The sequence below is a fragment of the Humulus lupulus genome, chromosome 6, assembly GCF_963169125.1.
Source record: "Humulus lupulus chromosome 6, drHumLupu1.1, whole genome shotgun sequence".
NCBI classification, from domain to species: domain Eukaryota; kingdom Viridiplantae; phylum Streptophyta; class Magnoliopsida; order Rosales; family Cannabaceae; genus Humulus; species Humulus lupulus.
This window is the reverse complement of record NC_084798.1, coordinates 186,730,715-186,752,848: the sequence shown is the minus strand read 5'-3', so window position 1 is coordinate 186,752,848 and position 22,134 is coordinate 186,730,715. Positions and strand designations below refer to the sequence as shown.

The window sequence follows — 22,134 nt, the reverse complement described above, 5'->3', positions numbered from 1 at the left end:
TTATTTCTCTTCTATTATTTAATGCTAAATAATCATACAAATGAGTATGTAATGGAGGCAATGATGGGTAATAATGAAGACAATGCCTAGAAACATTGCAAGTTATACAAAACTTGCTAATATGAAGTAGTGACATCATTTATGATTCGGTGGAAAAGATAAATATTAATATTAAAAGTCAATTTCTAATTAGCAATTTATACATCTTAATCGGAATCTACACTTTCAAAATGTAGAAAATTCAAGGGAAAATGTCCTCGTGGTGGAATAAGAATTTTTAAATAGGGCTGCTAATTTATTAGTCAATCCATGAGATTCCAATGTTAGATCAAAATCACATACAAATGAACTTGGTAGAAATTATTGACAATTTACGAAAGGATTTCAAAATGTAGAATAATAAGGAGCCACCGAAGAAAAAGACCTTGAACCAGGTGTGTACATTGTTCTACAAAACCAATTTGACCAACCAAAAAAGATGTACAAGAAGGCAAAAACTACATTAGTTTGAAAAGCTTCCTTTCTTTATCATTTACTTTACTTTCAAGCACAAGTCTTGGGAACCTAAAGCACACTTGACCTATGACATTCAAAATGAGATATACAACTATGCTAGGAAGGATGACTTACAGTGAAATCTGAATGAGATTAAAGTTTTTATGTAATAAAAGGGCGGAAAAATAAAAGTAAAGAAAAAGAAGCAATAATCAATTAAATGTAAGAATATAATACAAAATTCAAACTGAACACAGCTTGGGATGAACATGAACATGCATCATGAAGCTATGACAGATCTAGATGTGTTTCGTCCAAGACCAAGGCCAAGACCTAATGGAACGTTATCGGTTTTGGGATTCCCATGGTTATTGTGGTTGCAATGTGAAGAATGAACGTGACCATGATGAGCATTTGTAGGTTGGGAATTCACATTGATGGCAACATGACTGCAGCCATTTGGGTGATTACTACTATGCGAATGAGCATCCCCGTTTTGCAAATTAGCATTCCTCGGCAAATGCATCATTCCAATACCCTCAGCATCTGATGATGATGGCTCTATGTACTGCACATCTTCATTGTAGCCCTTGATCAAGAAATCCGAACAATTCCTCCTGATCCCGTGATCATAAGGGTTTCTGAACCGATCACTTGGGCCTTTAAGGTAGCTGTAGCGCATTGAATTTGCCATTTCATTTGTTGTAATATTTCGAGAAATCTGTATTGAGGATAGATGAAATATCTGAATAATGAACTCTTATTGCAAGAAAGTTTCATGGGAGAATCTAATAAAGAAAGAAGCAGATTTACCTGAGAGGCTTGTACAACCGTTAAAACAGCCACCCCGAAGAAAAGGAAAAAATCCACAATTAAAAATGACATCACACCTACATGATTAGTAACAACATAACTAATCCAAGCTCCAAAAGAAGAAGGAGCAAGCGGATCACTCAAAATTCCTACAGGCAGCAAAACAATTTGTCAGATTAACAGAGATGCATGCATACAACTAAGGCACCCGGAGAAATTTCAACAGGTAGCTGGTGGTAGGTCAATCAGAACTTACTTGAAAGGGCTACTCCTCCAGTAATCAACATAGCCGCAACTTCCAGAACAAGAAAAATAAAGAACTCCCATTTGTTTTTCTGCATCAGATGTTAAAGCGAAATTAGATTTAAAAAAAAAAAAAAAAGATTAGAAGCACAACAACATAATCCCTCATAGTGAGATAAATCTCAGCATGCAGCAAAAGCAAGGAAATTGATACATCATTTTTCATATTAGCACAGAACATGAAGCAGTAAAAATGGGGCAGCAGGCCCTAAAAGATGGTTCCAGCTTCATCCAACTCCGATGGATTTACCTTCCAACCATGATGGAAGTGATAAATAGGAACATCACTGGTTAACACTACTACACGAGTTGCAGGGATGACTAATCTGTGTTCCCAACTTTGCATGGCAAATTGTATCCTTCTTTTTTCGGTATGCCAACATGTCATAATGAAAAGGATTCTAATTGATGTCTCTAAGACAAGTATACTAGTTTTTCTGTAGATGAAAATACAATCGATGCATGGATATTTATACACAAAATTAAATAACATATCAACGTTAACCCACCTTGCCAATGCAATTGGACACCCAAGGGCAATGATGATCAAATTGTTCAACACAGCGATCACAAGTAGAACAATGCTTTGCACGAAGTGGCCTGACAATCTAATGATTAAACAAAAAATGTAGCATATTAGATAAAAATTTGAACAAAGAAGCATAAGATGGTTACAAAAATGCTAAAAAAAATTGTTATACGGCACCTTGCATGTTGCACAAAGTTGAGACCAATTCCCAGCTAGCAGAGCAGCATTATTTTCAATAGTCAGAAGAGGTGCCTAATAGAATGAATCCAACATCCACAAACTCAATCAATAAAGCCTAAATTAAAACATCTTACAAAATAATTTGAAAAAAAGAAAATGTTGTCTGGAACTCAATACTTGGGTGGCCAAGGAAGAGCATTAAATAATTCATGGGCCAAACAATAATCTACGAGAATCCACAAGAATATGATAGAGACAAAAAAAAAAAGAAAAGAGAATGGTTACACACATCATCTTTCATATTTTGGGGATCGTGTACATTCAATTGGACATAACCTGGATCCTTACTGCAAAAAAAAAAAGTCATAACATGTGAAAGTAGCATTATACCATGCAGCATCTAGATAAAGCTGACAACGCCAGACTATAAAGGAAACAGGAAACAAACATTCAGCACAGAAGGAGATGTTTGAAGAATATACATATGCTTAACTCTTGAACAATTTGGTGTTCCATATGATGAAAGCAATATAATACTCTGTACTCATACCTGCTACACCGGTACAACATGACTAACCCAGCTGATGCCAGGAAAACTCCCAACCAAGCAATAATACCTGAGCCTGCCGTTAACTTTGGCAGATTTGATGCTGCATGAAAGTAGAGGGAAAAAACTTACAAGAATTATAATCATAATGAAAAGTGGAAAAATAATTCTGCAAAGATTGAGGTAGCTACCAATGATGACAGAATGAGTGTAGGTCACCAGTAACACAAAGATCATACACCAAAGAAAGGGTGCAAGTCCTAGCTTTGAAATTTTTCCAAGGCGACTGTTTCCATCACAACGCTTGTCAAGCAGCCTTCTAGCATTCCCCTGCAGAATTACAGTATTAAAAACACAAGTCTGGTATTCATCCCATACCTTCTGACTATTTAATTAGCTACTCATACATAATTTTTCTAATCTTTCACTTAATATTAAACCATGTATATTATGGAATTTTCTCACTTCACAATAGTCATTAATCAGGTCTCATTCACAAACCACATTCAACGTATCAATGCCAGCAGAATCTATCTGTCTGCGGCCTTCCAATTATTGTTGCCCATGATTTTAGGACCAATGAGGCTTTTTTGTGTGTGAAAAGCAAATTATAAGGAAACTTCAAGATATAGAAGATATCAAGTCATAATTAAAATGTGGAATGATAAAAAAAAAACTTCACAAACAAGAAAGAGAACAGTACAATACATATAAAGAAACACTAATAACCAATTTAAAAGTAATTTGGTTATGGAATACGTACAAGAAAAAATGCAACATGTCTGTGATTTTTATCAGAAGCAAGCTGTGCTGGAGTAAGGCCAGTGTTATCTGTAATAATCAAGTCTTCCTTTTTGCCAGCCTGTACTAATACTGTGCATGCCTCTAAATTACCCCTAATAGCAGCCCAATGCAGAGGAGTGCAACCTGATTTTAAAGAAAGAGCAGAAGAAGAAAAAAAAATCATGTAAGACTTGGTTCACATGGGACTTTTTGTTTTTTCTTTCCCTCCTATCAATTGATAATTTGAATTTTAAAAAACTTACCCTCTTTATCTTGGCGCGCTCTATGTGCATCAAGAAACAAAAGAAGACGTATGCTATCGGCAAAACCTTTGTATGCAGCCCTAAATCCAAACATAAAGGAGAACAAAAAACCATCAATTAACTGTGAACAAGCAACTATATCAAGGACATTTCTAACAAAAATAAGTAATAACGAGTATGTTCAAGCAATTCGAATGAAAGGAGGTAAATCTCACTAAAGCATTACATACAACCTAAAAGAGAGTAGTAAATGAATTAGTATTATAATAGAATAAAGTATTTTGTCGGTAATTGATAAAGAAAAAAGAAATTTGAGATGAACAATTACAAAATCTCACAAGCCAAACATACATGAAAAAAAAAAACCACACTCATATCTCTTTGAGCATGTAAAAATGAAATTGATCATCCATGCAATTCATTTACCAGTGTAAAGGGCTTCTTCCATCATTATCAGGAATGTCTGGGTCAGCATTCCATTTTGAAATAACGTGATACAAAAACGCAGTCTGACCATATTGTGCTGCTACGTGTGTTGTCTGCAATCAAGAAAAGCCTCATTGACACCATGCATATTTGTATAACTGCGAGATTAGTTAATATATAAAAACAACATAATGGCTTTATGAAATTGCACACTCGACCTTTTCCTTATCATATGTTCATACTCTCAATGTTAACTCGTTCATACTTAAATTAACAACAATCCATCATAAGCTCATACATAATTTAACAACTCATCATAAGTTCATACATAATTTAACAACTCATCATAAGTTCATACTTAAGTTAACAACAACTCATCATAAGCTCATACAAAGATATCAAGACTTTCTAATTATATATATCGTAATAAAAACTTATGAAAATAAATAAAAAGCATGCCCTCACAAGGCAAACCAAACAATGCACCTAAAACCTCTTTTTTCTAACGCAGACTGCTCTTCCCTCAAATCTCAGTAGTAAAACGTAACTAAATGCCACCCATCACTTTATTACTTAAGCCGCAAAGCCCAAAATAAAAAAATTGATGATAGCAACTCCCTGCCGTGTGATTTGGTACAAGGAACAAAAGACTTGACTATTTTAATCTCCCAACCCAACACAAATTGCATAATTAAATTTGGCTATAACAAATTTCCAAAGTTGTACGCCAACGTCTCTCCCAAGAATCATAGTCAAGACCACCTTTCCGTTCAATTCAACACTAGTGAATAGGGAAATAAAATAAACCTGATAGCCGTACATATCAGCAGCATGGACCTTAGCACCCTCCTGGAGCAAAAGCTCTGCAGCCGGGATTGCGCCTCTGACTGCACTCCAGTGCAATGCCGTCTGCCCAGTATGGTCCGTTGCATTTATATCCCCTCCATGCTGACATATCAGAAAACACAAAATTTTCAAACCCGAATGATATTAGTCTCACAATTACAAATATTTCAAATTTCGAGATGGTTAAACAGAGCTCGATTAACTCCAGTAGTTGCCTCAATAAAATTTCAATACTCTATAACCTTCACGAATGAGACAAAAAAACATAAACATTTACTCCGTTCAAAAAAATAAAAAACAGTTCAATAATCCATGATCAGAAGTTAAATCCTAAAATAGCCCAAATTCCATTACAGAACCCAAATTGGAAACAGAAAATTAGCAGCCCACAATCGAAACTTAATAGAGATAAACAAAGAGTAAAAAAAAAAAAACCTCGATGATATACTGAGCAGCGGCAGTTCGATTATTGAGAGCAGCCCACTGAAGAGCATAGTAACCAAGACCATCAGGCTCCGAAACCGAGCTCCCTTCGCACTCCACTAACCTCTGAAGCTTCTCCAAATCGCCGTACGCGGCCGCCGTGTACACATCGTTCCGCAAACTATCATCCCCATTAACATTAACATCTCCGGAACCTGCGCCGGGGGCAGCAGAATTGGCCACCAGAGCGGCGGATTCTCCATCGCGGGACTGAACCCCGTCGTCAACGACCTCGATCTCCGACGACATTGGGCCCAATCTCCCTCGCTCCAATGAACCTGGTTTGTGTTATCTTCTGGTCATGCAAGAGAAAATCCAGAGAATTTGGTGAATAAAATTGAATGTGCGCGTGGTTGGGGGTGGATTATAGCGTTGACTCCATGTGAATTGTGGAACCGTAAATTAGGGATTTTGACCAATTCAAAAGCTCTAGGGCCTTTTCCAAGAAAGTAACGAAAGAGATTTGGGGTTTGGGTTTGACTTGTTTGGTTTGGGTAAGGGAAGAAGACGAAGAAGAAGAAGAAGAAAGAGTAGATGTTAAATATTAGAGCTTTTGGAGGACACAAATCCAAGACACTCGCCTATGAATCTCAGAAACTCTTTTTAATAAAAAGTAAATATATTAATCAATTAATTAAAATCCTATGTATTTTATTGGATCCGTTTTAAGAAAAAATATTGGAATTAATACCATGTAAAAATTTAAGGTGATGTTGAAGAACTTATCAAGAAGTTACATTTATGACGTGTATTAACACTAAAATTAGACTAATTTCACGCATAGTACAAATTAAAAATAACGGAATTATATATATATGACAATTTTTTTTTTTTAGGGTTTTCCTTTTAAGTCCTGCCGGTAGTGCTTTCAGTGTTACCCGTGAACAGTTTTCGGTACAAATTTTTTTTTATGACCGTGTATATTGTAGCTATTTAGAGCATCTTGTAAATTTTCAGAAAATTCCAAATAGTTTACAGTACCGAAAACTAGATTCAAACATGTTGTTTTCCACGCGCATAAAAAAAATTAGTCACGCGTGCAACAACATGTTTGAACCTAGTTTTCCGTACGGTAAACTATTCGGAATTTTCTGAAAATTTGCAGGATGCTCTAAATAGCTACAATATACACGGTCATAAAAAAATTCGTGCCGAAAAATGTTCACGGGTTGTAAACACTGAGAGCTCTACCGATAGGGCTTAAAGTGAGCCCTATAATTTTATTTTGTATTTGGACAAATAGGAATTTATCCAATAGCTATTGTTTTGGTAGAGTTTTATCCCAAACTTTCTTACTTGGAAAATACTCTACTCATTTATTAGGGGAAACTCCATGAAATGACCCTATTTTATAGGCTAATAGTAATTCTAAACTCACTTTAATATTTTTTTATGTTTTTAACCTTATACTCATGTGAAAGGACTAACTTACTCTTATTAACATTTGGGCTTCTTCCTCCATTTTTTTCCCTTCCCATTTCGTTTTCAGCCACCTTCTCTCTCTTCCTTCTCTCTCACAAAGAGAACAAACACTCTTCCTTCTCCCTCTCTCTCAAATCATCATCAAAGAGAGATCATCGCCATTTTTCTTCTCACGAAGCTTTGGAAAGTGATGTAATCTATCACAATTTTTTTTCTTCTCGCCTAAGTTGAAGAAGATTGAAGATTAAAGAAAAATCATTTCCCAAACTTGAAGAAGTTTGAACATTTGATTTGATAATGAGCAAGTTTTTATTTATTTATAGGTTATGGGTGTCTTGTGTAATAATTTAAATAGAATTTTCGAACTACTCTACACTAAAAAATCTGTGAAAAGAAATAATTTTATGTTGAGATGACGAATTTTCGATTGATTTTCGCGATTTAGGTCACTGCGTTCACGCATTGTTCAAACGAGTTCACACATTATTCACACTTGGTTCACACATGATTCACACTTAATTCACACTTGGTTTACACATTGTTCACATATGGTTCACACACGATTCACACTTGGTTCACACACAGTTCAATGATTTCCACAATTTAGGTCACTGCGTTCACACATTATTCAAACGAGTTCACACGTTATTCACACTTGGTTCGCACATACTTCACACATGATTCACATATGGTTTACACATTATTCACACATGCATGCTTCACACACAGTTCACACACGGTTCACACATGCTTCACACACAGTTCACACATGCTTGCTTCACACGTTTATTTCTTATTTCTTTTGGCTAGTTTTACCTAATAACCTTTGGGTTCCGAACCTTTTGTCATATGTTGTACAGGTCAAACACACATATATATATTGTGGTGTTATATAATGGATCGTGGGAACAAGTTTTGAACGAAGGTTGGTCATTTAGTGCGAAACAAAGCAAGGGTATGAAGGTGCCAAAGACTGTCACTTACAATAGTCTTGTCGAGCGTTGAACTGCAGCATCAGCGGCTACAGGTCCTCTTGCCACAGAAGTGGAACTGATTTGCGAAAGTTAGCAGACAAGTTCACTGCCTCGTTCCCTTTTCGGTCTAGTCAGTATGAAATAACAGTATTGGATGGTGATCTTGATGAAGATGTCGACCTGAGGAGGAAAAAATGATTTGATTTTACAGGTCTTCCTTGTGAACACGCTCTAGCTGGTGCTCGAGATTGTGGCATTAGTCCATATACTTTATGCTCCAGATTCTACACAGTTGAAGCGTGGATGTCATCTTATGGTGTATCTGTATGTACGCTGGGTAATGAAGAATTGTAACGCCCTGGATAGCCAAGACTGCTACACTGTGTACTTATAAAGGTGCAGGACTTGCTAATCAAGTCATTTAGTTAAAAACGTGCTACTGAAACCTTTAATGTGCTAGGTTTAAAAGTTTTTGGTCTCAAAAGATATATTTCATATAACTAAACATTTTACACATGGGATCCCAAAAAGAACAACGTTTAAAAGTCAGTTTACAAAATTTCCTGAGTTCAGACAATCACTAACCACTTTAAGGCAAAACAGACTTTATGGTTCTCCTGTTCCTGTCTCCCCTCAACCGTGGCGGCTGAGCAGCTGTTCATGTACATTCTACTCCTCGAGCTCTCCGAATCAAGGTTGATCAAGCTTGCCCTTGCCTTTACCTGCTCCACGAAGCACCCGTGAGCCAAGACCTAGCAAGAAAACATAACATTATATAACAAGCAATGATAACAGTGGAATAACCCTTTAAGCATGACCATATACTCAACATATCACATTAAACACATAGCACATAGATACAACCAAGATTCAGCCAGTCAACACTCAGCTACTCAGCATAACAATCCACCAGTCAATAATAACAATTAAATCACATGATAATCAGGGTTGACACCTTAGGTCGCACCCTCTGTTTACCCCACTGACTCCGGCCCGCTTAAACCGAGCTTAGTGCATATTAAGCTGTCCTCAGCTACCAGTGGCCGAGCCGCGCCCTGTGCGCTAATGTAAACTCCGGCCCTCTTAGGCCACTCGATTACTATTTACATGGCATAAGACCATCCTTTATAAAAGCATACAAAGTAGGGAACCCTTAGTCCCGTTACAAATCCACAACCGAGTGCAGTTTTCTTACCTTTAGTTTCCAAGTGCACTGATCACGAGCGATGCTTCTTGAGCACGATCTGATTCCCGAGCCCTAGCTTAGAACCTAGTCACAACCAAGATAAGGAATACCATCAATACTTGTAAAGAAGGGCTTCTAGACAAAGTTCTAACCTCCGGAACACCGAATTCCACCAAGCACGGTAGTAGATTCGATCCCGAGCACCCTAGGTTAAATTCCCATGCTTAAAATCCCAAATTCCCTTAAGGGCCACGGCTCAAGCCTCCCATGCCATGGTATGGCCCCAACCAGAGGCTCCCCCATGCCCAAAACCAGACACGGGTCGCGGCCCTACAAGCCCCATGAAGCGGCCCACCCTCCTTCCTCAGCATGCATCAGCTTCAGAGGGTCGCGACTCACCAAGAACTATGCTGCGGCCCGACCCCTTCAAACCTAGAAAAACCTCCATTTTTAACTCTCAAAACTCACTCAAAACCATCCAAAACTATCCCAAATCCACAACTCAATTATCACAAAACTTCTAACATGATTCCAACAACATAACCCAACGAAAACCTAGCTTAAAAACTCATCAAAATCCCACTTCAATCTCTGAAACCCAAAATCTCAAGAATACTAAAACCAGCCATGAAAACATCAAAATTCAAATATTAAACCATAAATTCGAGCTTACCTTCACTGCTGAATCAATTCTCTAACCAATTTCTGAGCTAACTCCCAAGTCCTTAGCTTCAATTCAGTCTTCAATTTCAAAACCCAAAAACCTCTTAAAACTCAATCAAAACTACAGAATTTCAACAACAAAAAGTGTGATTCAATCCTTACCTCAGTCCTGGTTGAATTCCTTTGCTAAAACTGAGCTAATCCCTCAAAACTCAAGCTCAAATCACAGAGTTTCCAGCTGAGTTTTCCTTAGGTTCTAGTGGTTTTCCTTTGAGAGAGAAAGAGAGAAGGGAAGAAGGTCGGTTCCTAATGTTCCACCAAATTCTGTGATTTACTTAGTCTATTCTTAGGCAATTAAGTTAATCCCAAGGCTCGGGATGCCGGAAACATCCCTGAGGGCAAAATGGTAAAATTCCCCAGTATTCCCACCTAGACTTCCTAAGCTCAAATATATCTCTAATTATTTATTTCCATAACCCGTTATCCTAAATAACCATTCAATACCTGAAATACCCCTTGACTTGCCTAAAGTCAAGTATTAAGCCCTATTGTGACTTTCCCGCTAACTAGCTCCCTAGGATCGCCTCAACTCGCATGCTACAGTTATACCCACATAATAATGTGGTTCTCACAATTATAGCATATAATCACATTTATACTCATATAAACATACTAGCATGCTTATCATATAATCACACATTAAACTTAATAAATTCACACGTAAACCAATTGTGCCCTCCCGGCACACTAATCAAGGCCTTTAAGCCTTATTACTGATTTTGGGTCGTTACAACTATCCCCTCCTACTGAGAATTTCGTCCTCGAAATTTACCTGAATAGCTCGGGATACTGATCCCGCATTACCGTCTCTAGCTCCCAGGTCGCTTCCTCGACCTTGCTATTTCTCCACAACACTTTAACTAACGAAATCGTCTTATTTCGTAGAACATTATCCTTCCGATCCAAAATCTGAACCAGTCGTTCCTCATAGGACAAATTTGTCTGCAACTCTAAGTCCTCATACTTCAATACATGCGTCGTATTTGAGACATACTTCCGCATCATAGAAACATGGAATACATCATGTACTCCCGACAACGACGGTGGCAAGGCCAACTTGTAAGCCACCTGTCCAATTCTTTCCAGAATCTCGAAAGGTCCAACAAACTGAGGGCTCAGCTTGCCCTTTACTCCAAATCTCCACACCCCTCGCAGTGGTGAAACTCGCAGAAACACGTGGTCCCCAACCTGAAACTCCACATATCTACGCTTAGGATCAGCGTAGCTTTTCTGTCTACTCTGTGAAGCAAGCATCCTGGCTCGGATCTTTTCAATAGCTTCACTTGTCTTCTGAACCATGTCTGGTCCCAAATACTTTCTCTCACCCATCTCATCCCAATGAATGGGCGACCTACACTTCCTTCCATATAGCATCTTATAAGGAGCCACTCCAATCGTGGACTGATAACTATTGTTATACGAGAATTCAATCAGCGGAAGATACTTACTCCAAGATCCCTCAAAGTCAATCACACATGCCCTAAGCATATCTTCCAACACCTGAATCGTCCTCTCGGACTGTCCATCAGTCTGAGGATGAAAGGCTGTGCTAAATTTCAACTGAGTCCCCATGGCTCTCTGCAGAGCTCCCCAGAACTTAGAGGTAAAGATAGGGTCTCGATCAAATACAATAGACTTAGGAACCCCATGGAGACGAACTACCTCCCTCACATACAACTCTGCATACTGTTCCACTGTGTAAGTTGACTTCACTGGCAGAAAATGAGCTGACTTGGTATATCTGTCCACTATTACCCACACCGAGTCACAAAGTCCCACTGTCCTAGGTAGACCTCCTACAAAATCCATGGTAATGTCCTCCCACTTCCACTCTGGGATACCCAAAGGATGAAGCAACCCTGCTGGTTGCTGATGCTCAGCTTTCACCTGCTTACATGTCAAACATCTGGCCACATACTCTACCACATCCTTCTTCATCCCGGGCCACCAGTATAATGTCCATAGATCCTGATACATCTTCGTGGTACCCGGATGAAGTGAGTATGGCGTAGTGTGAGACTCATCTAGTATCTCTCGTCTGATCCCTTCATCTGTCGGAACACAAATCCGCCCCTGATATCGAAGCATACCAGCCTTAGAAACAGAATAATCCTTAGTTGTCCCCGCTAAGACATGCTGTCTAATCTCCTGCAACTGCACGTCTACCAACTGACCCTCCTTGATCCGCTCTAACAGGGTTGACTACAAGGTAATATTGGCTAACCGACCTACCACCAGTTATATCCTTGCCCTGATCATCTCATCGGCTAACTCCCTAGAGATCTGAACTGAACTAAATAACTGCCCTGAGCCCCTCCGGTTCAGTGCATCTGAAACAACATTGGCTTTCCCTGGGTGGTAAAGAATGTCACAATCATAATCATTAACCAACTCCAACCAACGCCTCTGCCTCATGTTCAGATCCTTCTAGGTGAAGAAATACTTCAAACTCTTATGATCAGTGTATATCTCGCACCTCTCCCCATACAAGTAATGCCGCCAATATAACCTTCCATCCACAATAGTGTATGAGGGAATCTGATACATCAGATTCTGAGCCTTGTTCTGTTCTGCTGGGAGAAAGCCAGTTTCGAGGTAATCAACTATCGGGGTCATCCAGGTTGGTTCGGAGTCTATCATGCATACATCCTCTTGTTCGGGCTCATTAATACTGGGTGTTGAGAGGTACTCAATTGGGACCACATTCAGTGCATCGACCTCATTGGATGTGGCAAGCCTGGCTAGGGCGTCTACATTTGAATTTTGCTCTTGGGGAACCTGCTCTATTGCATAGAACTCGAAATGTTCGAGTGCTGCTTTCGCTTTTTCTAAAGATGCAGCCATCTTTGTTCCGCGAGCCTGGTATTCCCCTAAGATCTGGTTGACCACTAACTGTGGGTCACTGTAGCAATGAATTGCTTTAGCTCTGAGCTCCTTGGCTATTCAAAGTCCTGCCAATAGAGCCTCGTACTCAGCCTCATTGTTAGACACTTCAAAGCTGAACCTCAAGGCAGAATGAAGTTGATTTCCAGTTGGAGTGATCAATATGATTCCTGCCCCCAATCCATTTTCATTGGAAGATCCATCGACATAAATTTTCCACAGCTCGCAGACTGGGGTTATAACTTCATCATCGGACACTCCTGAACATTCCATAATGAAGTCTGCCAGGGCCTACCCTTTTATGGTCATTCTAGGATAATATGTGATCTCGAATTGTCCGAGCTCAACAGCCCATTTTAATAATCGGCCTGAGGCTTCTGGCTTTGACAAGACTTGCCGTAGTGGTTGGTCAGTTAGCACGTGGATGGGGTGTGCTTGGAAGTAAGGTCGGAGCTTTTAAGATGAGTGAATTAGGCAAAGAGCCAACTTCTCCATTAACGGGTACCTCAATTCTGCCCCCAGTAACCTCTTGCTGACATAGTACACTAGTTTTTGTACATTCTGATCTTCTCGGACGAGCACGACGCTGATGGCGTGTTCAGTTGTAGCGAGATATGAGTACAAGATTTCTCCTGTGATAGGCTTCGATAAGATGGGAGGTTTTACGAGGTGTTTCTTTAGCTCCTGAAATGCAAGCTTGCATTCCTCTGACCACTCGAATTTGTTGCCCTCTCAAAAGGTTGAAAAATGGAAGACAGCGGTCTGTAGATTTCGAGATAAATCTACTTAATGTCGCCATCCATCTAGTTAAGCTCTGAACATCTTTATGCTTTCGAGGTGAGGGCATATCAATTAGAGACCGGATCTTATCAGGATTAACCTTTATTCCTCGCGCGTTAACTATGAAGCCCAGAAACTTTTCCAACGACACTCCAAAAGAGCATTTTTGTGGGTTGAGATTCATGTTGTACTTCCGTAACACGACGAAGCATTCTTCGAGGTCGTCCACATGGTTATTGTTATGTTTAGATTTGACCAACATGTCATCAACATACACTTCCATGTTGTTACCTATCTGCTCGGAGAACATCGTGTTTACAAGCCTTTGGTATGTTGGTCCAGCATTTTTGAGCCCGAAAGGCATGACATTGTAACAATACAACCCTTTATCTGTTACAAAACTCGTATGCTCTTGGTCTGGTGCATGCATGGTGATCTGGTTATATCCAGAGTAGGCATCCATGAATGACATAAGATCGTGCCCGGCTGTGGCATCTACGAGCTGATCGATCCGAGGTAGGGGAAAGCAATCTGTTGACGGTCAGATTTCGTCAACTAAGTTAAGTCAGAAAAATTGCAAAGTAAAGATTATCAAAAGAAAAGCTTAAGGAATATAAGTATCAATGCCAAGAACAGTTGCAGAAGAACAATGGTGAAATTAGTTTTCATTCACTATGGTGCACTTGCTACAGTAAATTTTCCAACCCCCTTTCAGGTGGAGTTAGAGTTCATTTTATAGTAGGCTCTAATGGCCCTGGGTACATGGTGGTCCAGGGGACCAGATGGTACACGAGTACATTAACAGGAGAGTGGTTCCAGGGGTAGTGGTGTCGGCTCTGGTACATGGTCAGAGTTCGTGGGAGCACCTCAGCTTTTGTACCCGGTCATGACTCCACTACTTGCCTTGTACGGGTGTCAGAGACGTGGTGGTGGCGTTGCCATTCCTCGTACTACTCCCAACCGCCACTATTTGTCGGGTACAGGTGTCAGGCCTGTCCCTTGATCCTTGCAGGCATGTACGTACCCCTTCAAAGGTACCCTGTTCGTATTCTTTTTGTCTCTTGTGGGCCACCTTGAACCCTGACATCATGCACGCGAGGCCTTTGGACGAGACCCATTGGGGCGAGGCCACGATATACGCGTGGCCCCTTGGACGAGGCCACTAGGCATGCGTGGTCCTTGGGCGAGGCCCTTTGGGGCGTGTACACTAGGCGCGCGTGGCCCTTGAGCGAGGCCCTTTGGGGCGAGGCCACTAGGCGTGCGTGGCCCTTGGGCGAGGCTACTAGGCGTGCGTGGCCCTTGGGCAAGGCCCTCTGGGGCGAGGCCACTAGGCGTGCGTGGCCCTTGGGCGAGGCCCTTTGGGGTGAGGACGCTGGGCGTGTGTAGCCCTTAGGCGAGGCCCTTTGGGGCGTGCGGATCCGTTGGTGTCGCGCGGCCAACGCGCACGCGGAGCAGGGGCGTCGCGCGGTCAGCGCGCGCGGGTCTTTGGTGGCACGCGAGGGGCTCTTTGTGGGGCTGTCAGGTGCTGCGAGGCGTGAGGCCCCTCACTTGCGAGGCCATCAGGTGCACGCAAGGCCTGGCCTCGCTAGGTACGTGGCTGGTGCGAGACAATGGGGGCTCGAGAGCGTCGCGGCTCAATCACGTAATTAGGCGCTTATGGGACCTTGGCACTTGTTTTGGGTCTCCTACAAGTATGAGATTTTTAGCATCCACACTTGCCCCCCAGTCTAGGAGAGGACCTTTAGGTGCTCTTGTAGACTCTTCTCTTTAATTCTTATAAATAGGCCTTCATGCAAGGCTTATTATTTACACCTTACTTCCTTGGCTTAGTGGTTTTGAGAATCCTTCCTCTTTCAAGAGGTAAGGGGTTCAATCCCCCACATCCTCATTTTTGCCATAGTTTCCTTCATTTTATTTTTTCATTTCATTTTTTTTCTGACTTAACTTAGTTGACGAGTTTTGACCGTCAACACAATCCTTAGGGCATGCCTTGTTGAGATCGGAATAGTCGATGCAAGTTCACCATGTTCCGTTAGGTTTTAGAACAAGCACTGGGTTGGCGACCCAATCAGGGTAGAAGGCGTCTCGTATAAATCGATTCACCTTTAACCTGTCGACTTCTTCCTTCAAGGCTTTCTTCCTATCATCGTCCAGGAGTCTTCACTTTTGCTGCTTTGGGGGAAAGCTCTCGTCGATGTTGAGTGCGTGGCTTATCTCATTCAGACTTATCCCTACCATATCCGAATGTGACCACGCGAAAACATCCTGGTTCTCCCTCAAGAAGCAAATTAATTGCTTCTTTGTCTTTTCTGAAAGGTTTCTTCCTACCTTCACAGTTTTTGGGGGATCAGCTTCTTCGAGCTTGACTTATTCGAGCTCCTCTAGAGGCTTGAGGTCAGCCCTTTCTTCTATCTTGGATCGATCTCTTCATCTTTTTCGAAGATCGCCCCATCCTTATTTTGAATTACAACGAGTGTTTGTGTACTTGTTTGCCTTTTCCCTCTAATGGAAATGCTGTAGCATTCCCTCCCTGCGAGCTGGTCCCCTTTCAAAGTCTCGATGCCACTAGAAGTCGAGAATTTGATGGCCAGATGCCTAACGGACAAAACTGCCCCCAGCCCTACTAGGGTGGGTCTCTCGAGCAGTATGTTATAGGTCGATGGGAGATCCACCACTATGAACTCCATCATCTTGGTCACTCAGACTGGGTAGTCTCCTAAGGTTATAGGGAGTTCGATGGATCCCATACAAGCAATCCCTTGTCCTGAAAAAGTCGTACAACGTAGTTGCACAGGCTTTTAGGTTGCGAAGCACGAGTCCCATCTTTTCTAAAGTGGCTTTGTAGAGGATATTTACCGAGCTCCCGTTATCAATCAGGACTCAGTGTACCCTCTTGTTCACGAGCTGAAGGGTGATGACCAGCAGGTCATTATGAGGGAACTGTACATGAGACGCGTCATCCTGAGTAAAAGTTATGGGTTGAGATTCAACCCTTTGTTGTTTTGGAGCTCTAGGTTCGGGTTCGTAGGGAGACCCGTCACCAGTTTTCAGCTCATTCACGTATCTTTTCAGGGCATTCCTGCCCGACCCTGCAATATGGGGTCCCCCCTGAGATGGTTATGACATATTCTCCATCAATCGAAGGGGGTTGTTCATCTTCCCTTGCTTGGGAGTTGCTGTTCTGGGCAGGTGGTGCAGCTGTTGCCCTCTGGCTGGTGGAAGCCTGATTGGGGTTCTGATTTCTTACATATTGCCTGAAATATCCTCTCGACATCAGACCTTCGATCTCATGTCTTAATTGCCTGCATTAATCGGTTGTATGTCCGATATCTCTATGAAATCTGCAGTACTTGTTGGAGTCTCTTTTTGCCTTTTGGTTTCTCACGGGATCAGGTCGTCTGAAAGGGACCTGGTTTTCATTAGCCAGGGAGATATTCACCGGAGACTCATTGAGCTTGGTATACACCTTGTATATGGAGAAGTATCTTTTTTCCTTTCTTCTTTTTCCCCCATCCACCTCGGGATTATTCCCTTCATTCTTCTTTCTTTTAAAGGGTTGCCCTCATGGGGTTTTGAGGTTGTAGGGTCCGCCGAGGTTGAGGCAGAGTTTGCGTTTGTTGTTGTAGTTATGGTTTGAGAGGTCATATTCAATGCTGACCTCGCCTCTTCTACATTAACAAACCTCTGAGCTCGTCGACTGAACTCGGTTAAGGACCTTACAAGCTTTCTTTGCATATCTTCCCAGAGAGGACTTCCAGGCATTACTCCAGCTTGGACAGCCATTAAATGGCCACTGTCATTGACGTCACGAGCTCGAGCGACTTCCAAGTTAAACCTTGTGAGATAACTTTTCAGTGTTTCATTTGGCTGCTGTCGGACATTGGTGAAGGCAGATCCTTGGGTCTAATGCCGACCATGGCCTTGAATTGTTTCTTGAAATCTCTTGATAGTCAATCCTAAGAAGCAATCGAATGTCTTTTATATTTTTCAAACCAGTTCTTTGCTGGTCCCATGAGAGAGGCTGGGAACAACATGCACCTGAGCTCGTAGCCCACATTACTGGCTCGCATGATTGTGTTGAACCTACTGAAATGACTATATGGATCCGAATTTCCATCAAATGGTGGGACATGAGGAATCTTGAATCCTTGAGGAAACAGGGTGCTAGAGATATGCAGGTCAAAGGGCTCGAGTTCTTCATGGGAGGTCTAGGCTGAATCAAGGGGAACTGGTTATTGTTGATTACAACTCCAGTTCCATGCCTCGACGCGGGGTGCTTGCGCCCGTTGAGATGATCTTTCAGATATGGATTCGGGGGATTATCACGCCCCCGATTATGGTGTAGATGCTCCCTTAAATCTGGGTGATCTCCTTGATTTCCAGCATTCCTAGGCTCTGGGTTGTATATACTCATAGACCTAGTGTCACTCGAGCCTTCACTGACATGGCTCGTTGCATGATTATTTCGAGATGGGTTTCCTGCTGACCTCCTTGTCTCGATAGTTTGAGATCGAGACATTTGGCTTCTCGCAGGATGGGGACCCCTACGCCCCTATGCTTCTACAACATTCTACACGATACCAGGATTTTGGGCTCGAGCCTTTGAGGGGGCTCGGTTATTCCCTACTCCGGCTGGTGCCTTCGCAGTTGGGTTGGCAGGACCTTCAGCCCGGTTACCTCTCCAGGGTCTCGGCGGAGTAGGTTGCTCTGTCGGTGGCGGAGGCTACTCCGCTCTTCAGGTGGTTGCATTTTTGTACGGCCGTCCTTGGGGTCTACGCGGTGGGACGAGAACGTCCCGTGGAGGCGGAGCCTGGGCATCTTGCGGCGGTGGGGCCTGAGCCGTCTGCGCTTCAGCAGCTAGTCTTGCTAGCTCTTCGTTGCATTTTTTAGCTTCTGTCAACTGCTTACGCAGTTGACGATTTTCGAGTTCCACTATAGGGACATATCTTTCAGGATTGTAGTACATGTCCTCGTCGTCCCTGGGGGCATGTGGTCCCCGAGAGTCGGATGAGCCACTATCAGGTTCAGAATTTACCATAGGCTACTTTCCAGTGTGTTGGGGGTACTCACATCTAGGATTTCCTCCTCAGGGATATTGGGATCATTCGCAGCCATTACTAATTTGAGAGGCTTTCTGACTAAACAGATTCACACACGTATTGTTTAATGGCTCTCAATGAAAGCACCAAACTGTTGACGCCCTTTTTCGTCAACTTAAATAGGAGAGCAATTAAACATGAAAAATATTAGAGGAAATGAACAAAGCTAAACACAAGAGGTTTTTTACGTGGTTCAACAGTTAAATCTGCCTAGTCCATGAGTCTATGTTATTAGAACTTGAGAGTTTTCTGGAAACTTTTCAGAGAATAGTTGCCTAGAGTTTTCTCTCCAGAAATCAGAAATTCGGTCCTTTACAAATGGGGCATCCTTCTCTATTTATAGAGGAGGTTGCAGAATTGATTCCCACATTTCTCGGGAAGATATTTTGTGAATCAATTAATATAATTATATTTAATGCATTATTTCCTGACGTCCCATGAAACGTGGGATTGGATAACCGATTGAATAATATCCCTTAAACATTGGGATTGCACAACAATAAATATGTTCATATATAACTGATGAACTCAGATACGGGATTCATTAGATCTCCGAGACTAGCAGTCGATCACGAGCTTGTCGCCTAACTTCGCCTATGCTCGAAGCAAGCAGACATTGACGATATCGCCACATTCGAACTCACCCACTTCGAGCTCGAACCAGTCCAGAAGGCAAGGGATGGTTTAGGGATACATCCGAGTGTCACACTAGGCTATCTGCGAGCTCAGAGCACTTTCGAGGTTACACACCTTTTTGCTCCTTCGAGGCCACTGCTTACAGGAAAAACAGTTTGACAGAAGGGACATATGACGGTCGTGCCTATTTCGAGCTTACACATAACGAGCCAAGATTTCGGGATCACAATCTCATGCTCAAAATTTGGGTGTAACAGGAAGGTGTAGAGGAAGATTATAGGTGATTTTTTTTTGGTTAGATTGGAGGTTTGGATGGAAAAAAGTGAGTATTTGGAAATGTAGTGGTCAGAGAAGATGAGAGAAAATGAGAGAGTTTTGTGGAAAAAAGAGAAAAACGAGTGTTTTAAGCCTGAAATTGCAGAAGCATTGTGGTGCTAAACGCTTGTGCCGCGACCCATGTCAAAAAATGGGTTCAATTCTGGGTAGGCGCACGACAAATCTATCCTGTGGCGCCGCGACACCTAGGTCTCTCTGAAAATTTCTGGGGTCTCTGACTTCTCGAGGGTCGCGACTCTAATAGGGTGCGTCGCGGCTCAAAATGGATGCATTACTCTCAATCCTGGCAGGGCCATGGCGCTTCTTCTAGGCATCACGACTCAAAATGGACCTGCATAATGATTTTTTTTTTAAGTTTTCATGATTTCCACGGTTCAAAATTACAAACTAAAGTCCAAAATTCTAAAAAAAAATGTCAAGCAACATAAAAATTAAAACTAAACACAGAAAAATTGTCCAAACTTAAACAAAAATAACAAAGTAACAAAACAATAAATAGATTGGGATGCCTCCCAAGGGCACTATCGTTAACGTCATTTAGCCGGACACCAAACTCCTCTTTAGATTCAACTCGAATCAAGTCCACCCCTCACATCCTTGAGAGCCATAGTGTCATGAGTGGACACTCGTTTCTTGTTATTGCAAATTGGTGGAACTTTCCCTCGCTCATGTAACGTTCGAATCTTCTCACTAAAGAACATTTTCAAACGATGACACACTTTTCGCATACCACATTTAGCCATGGACTTTTGCTTAGTGACTTCCAACTCGTTATCTCCTTTTTTTACCACATAAACTCTACAACAAGTTGGAATTTCTTTTGCTGCAAAGACATTAAATGTTACCTCCTCTTTTTGCCCTCGCAACTTCAACTCATCCTTTTGTACACCGATTAATGCCCTACCAGTAGCTAAAAATGGCCTTCCAAGAATAATCAGAATATTTTCATCTTCCTCCATATCAAGAATAATAAAGTCTGCAGGAAAGATGAATTTTTCCACTTTCACCAATACATCCTCAATCACTCCATGAGGATGCTTAACTGAACGATATGCCATTTGTAGAGACACGATAGTAGGGCGAGCTTCTCCCAATTTTAGCTTGCGGAAGATCGATAGAGGCATTAGATTCACACTGGCTCGTGAATCACATAAAGCCTTTGTCACCACAGAGCCCCCTATAGAGCCTGGAATATTGAAATTACCGGGATCTTTGAGCTTTGGTGGTAATTTCTTTTTCAAATTGCACTACATTCCTCATTGAGTGCAACTGTCTCGTATTCCTCCAACTTTCTTTTCTTTGATATAATTTCCTTCAAGAATTTAAGGTAAGTTGGCATCTGCTCAAGCGCTTCAGTAAATGGAATATTTATATGTAGTTTCTTAAATACTTCGAGAAACTTTGCAAACTGCTTATCTAGGTTGTTCTTGCATATCCTTTGTGGAAAATGAATTTTTATGTGATGATCTATACTCACTGGTGGTTGCTTATTCTCAAGGTCCTTCAAGAATTTAAGGTAAGTTGGCATCTGCTCAAGCGCTTCAGTAAATGGAATATTGATATGTAGTTTCTTAAATACTTTGAGAAACTTTGCAAACTGCTTATCTAGGTTGTTCTTGCATAGCCTTTGTGGAAAATGAATTTTTATGTGATGATCTATACTCACTGGTGGTTACTTATTCTCAATGTTCTCAGTAAACTTTTCTTCTCCCTTACTCTCTTTCTCAAGATCCAATTTTGGTGGAAGACTAGACTCATCAACTAACTCTAACAACTCCCTTTCGCTCCTCAAGGAGATTGCATTGCACTGCTCCTTAAGATTCACCTTAGTAGTGCTAGGCAAGTTACCTTGAGCCCTGCTTGTCATTTGTAGAGTCCAAGAACTTTACTTAGCTAGTTAGATAGTAGGAGCAATAGTAATAGTTGTAGTATTTTTATGACTGTGGATTTTGGTTCAGACCGGGATTTAATTGGACACTTGTAGTAACACTTGTAGATTTTCTAAGTTTAACCTATAGTTTAAGAATATTAATTTTAACCTAAGGTTTGATTAATATGACTGATATTGATGGTGATATTTATTATATTATAAGGTTTAGATAGACCCAATAAGATAGTGACACTTGTCTTGTGTATGTTTAATGATAATTAAGTATTTTTGAGGAATAAGTTTATTAAGATCAATATTTGAATATCCTAGGGTCTGTCAGCAGCTTTGAAATCGTTAGAGGACAATATTTAATTAATAATAACATTTAAAATACAACAATATGCGACTTCTTTGGGATAATCTGAGAGATTCCCGCGTAGGCACGACTGATTCTAGACAAATTTGTTGCTGGAATTTTGCTTGCATAACAATAATCTGCTTAATCGGTCAACTTCACTCCTTGAAGAAAAACTGGTTAGCCCAAACACTTGACCGGT

At 41.3% G+C, this 22,134-nt stretch overlaps 1 protein-coding gene across 1 annotated transcript; it reads right to left on the bottom strand.

Moving 5' to 3' along the window:
• Positions 1-502: 502 nt before the first annotated feature.
• Positions 503-6,266, bottom strand: LOC133782828 (protein S-acyltransferase 24). The gene is made up of 13 exons (XM_062222230.1): positions 5,621-6,266; positions 5,147-5,287; positions 4,340-4,452; positions 3,914-3,993; positions 3,631-3,794; positions 3,059-3,197; positions 2,871-2,970; positions 2,610-2,667; positions 2,318-2,392; positions 2,121-2,219; positions 1,565-1,643; positions 1,309-1,457; positions 503-1,216 (listed from the first exon to the last, which is right to left on the bottom strand). The coding sequence occupies exons 1-13, from the start codon at positions 5,915-5,917 to the stop codon at positions 776-778; spliced, it is 1,935 nt and encodes a 644-aa protein (XP_062078214.1). The 5' UTR covers positions 5,918-6,266; the 3' UTR covers positions 503-775.
• Positions 6,267-22,134: the final 15,868 nt, after the last annotated feature.

What these genes read in the sequence shown, in the direction of transcription:
- LOC133782828 (XM_062222230.1), bottom strand. Translation starts at nt 5,917, where the DNA reads ATGTCGTCGGAGATCGAGGTCGTTGACGACGGGGTTCAGTCCCGCGAT. An exon ending in AGCGCGCCAAGATAAAGAGG is followed by an intron (nt 3,795 to 3,913) that starts GTAAGTTTTTTA and finishes CTTTAAAATCAG; the next exon opens with GTTGCACTCCTCTGCATTGG. An exon ending in GACATGTTGCATTTTTTCTT is followed by an intron (nt 3,198 to 3,630) that starts GTACGTATTCCA and finishes GTAATTCTGCAG; the next exon opens with GGGAATGCTAGAAGGCTGCT.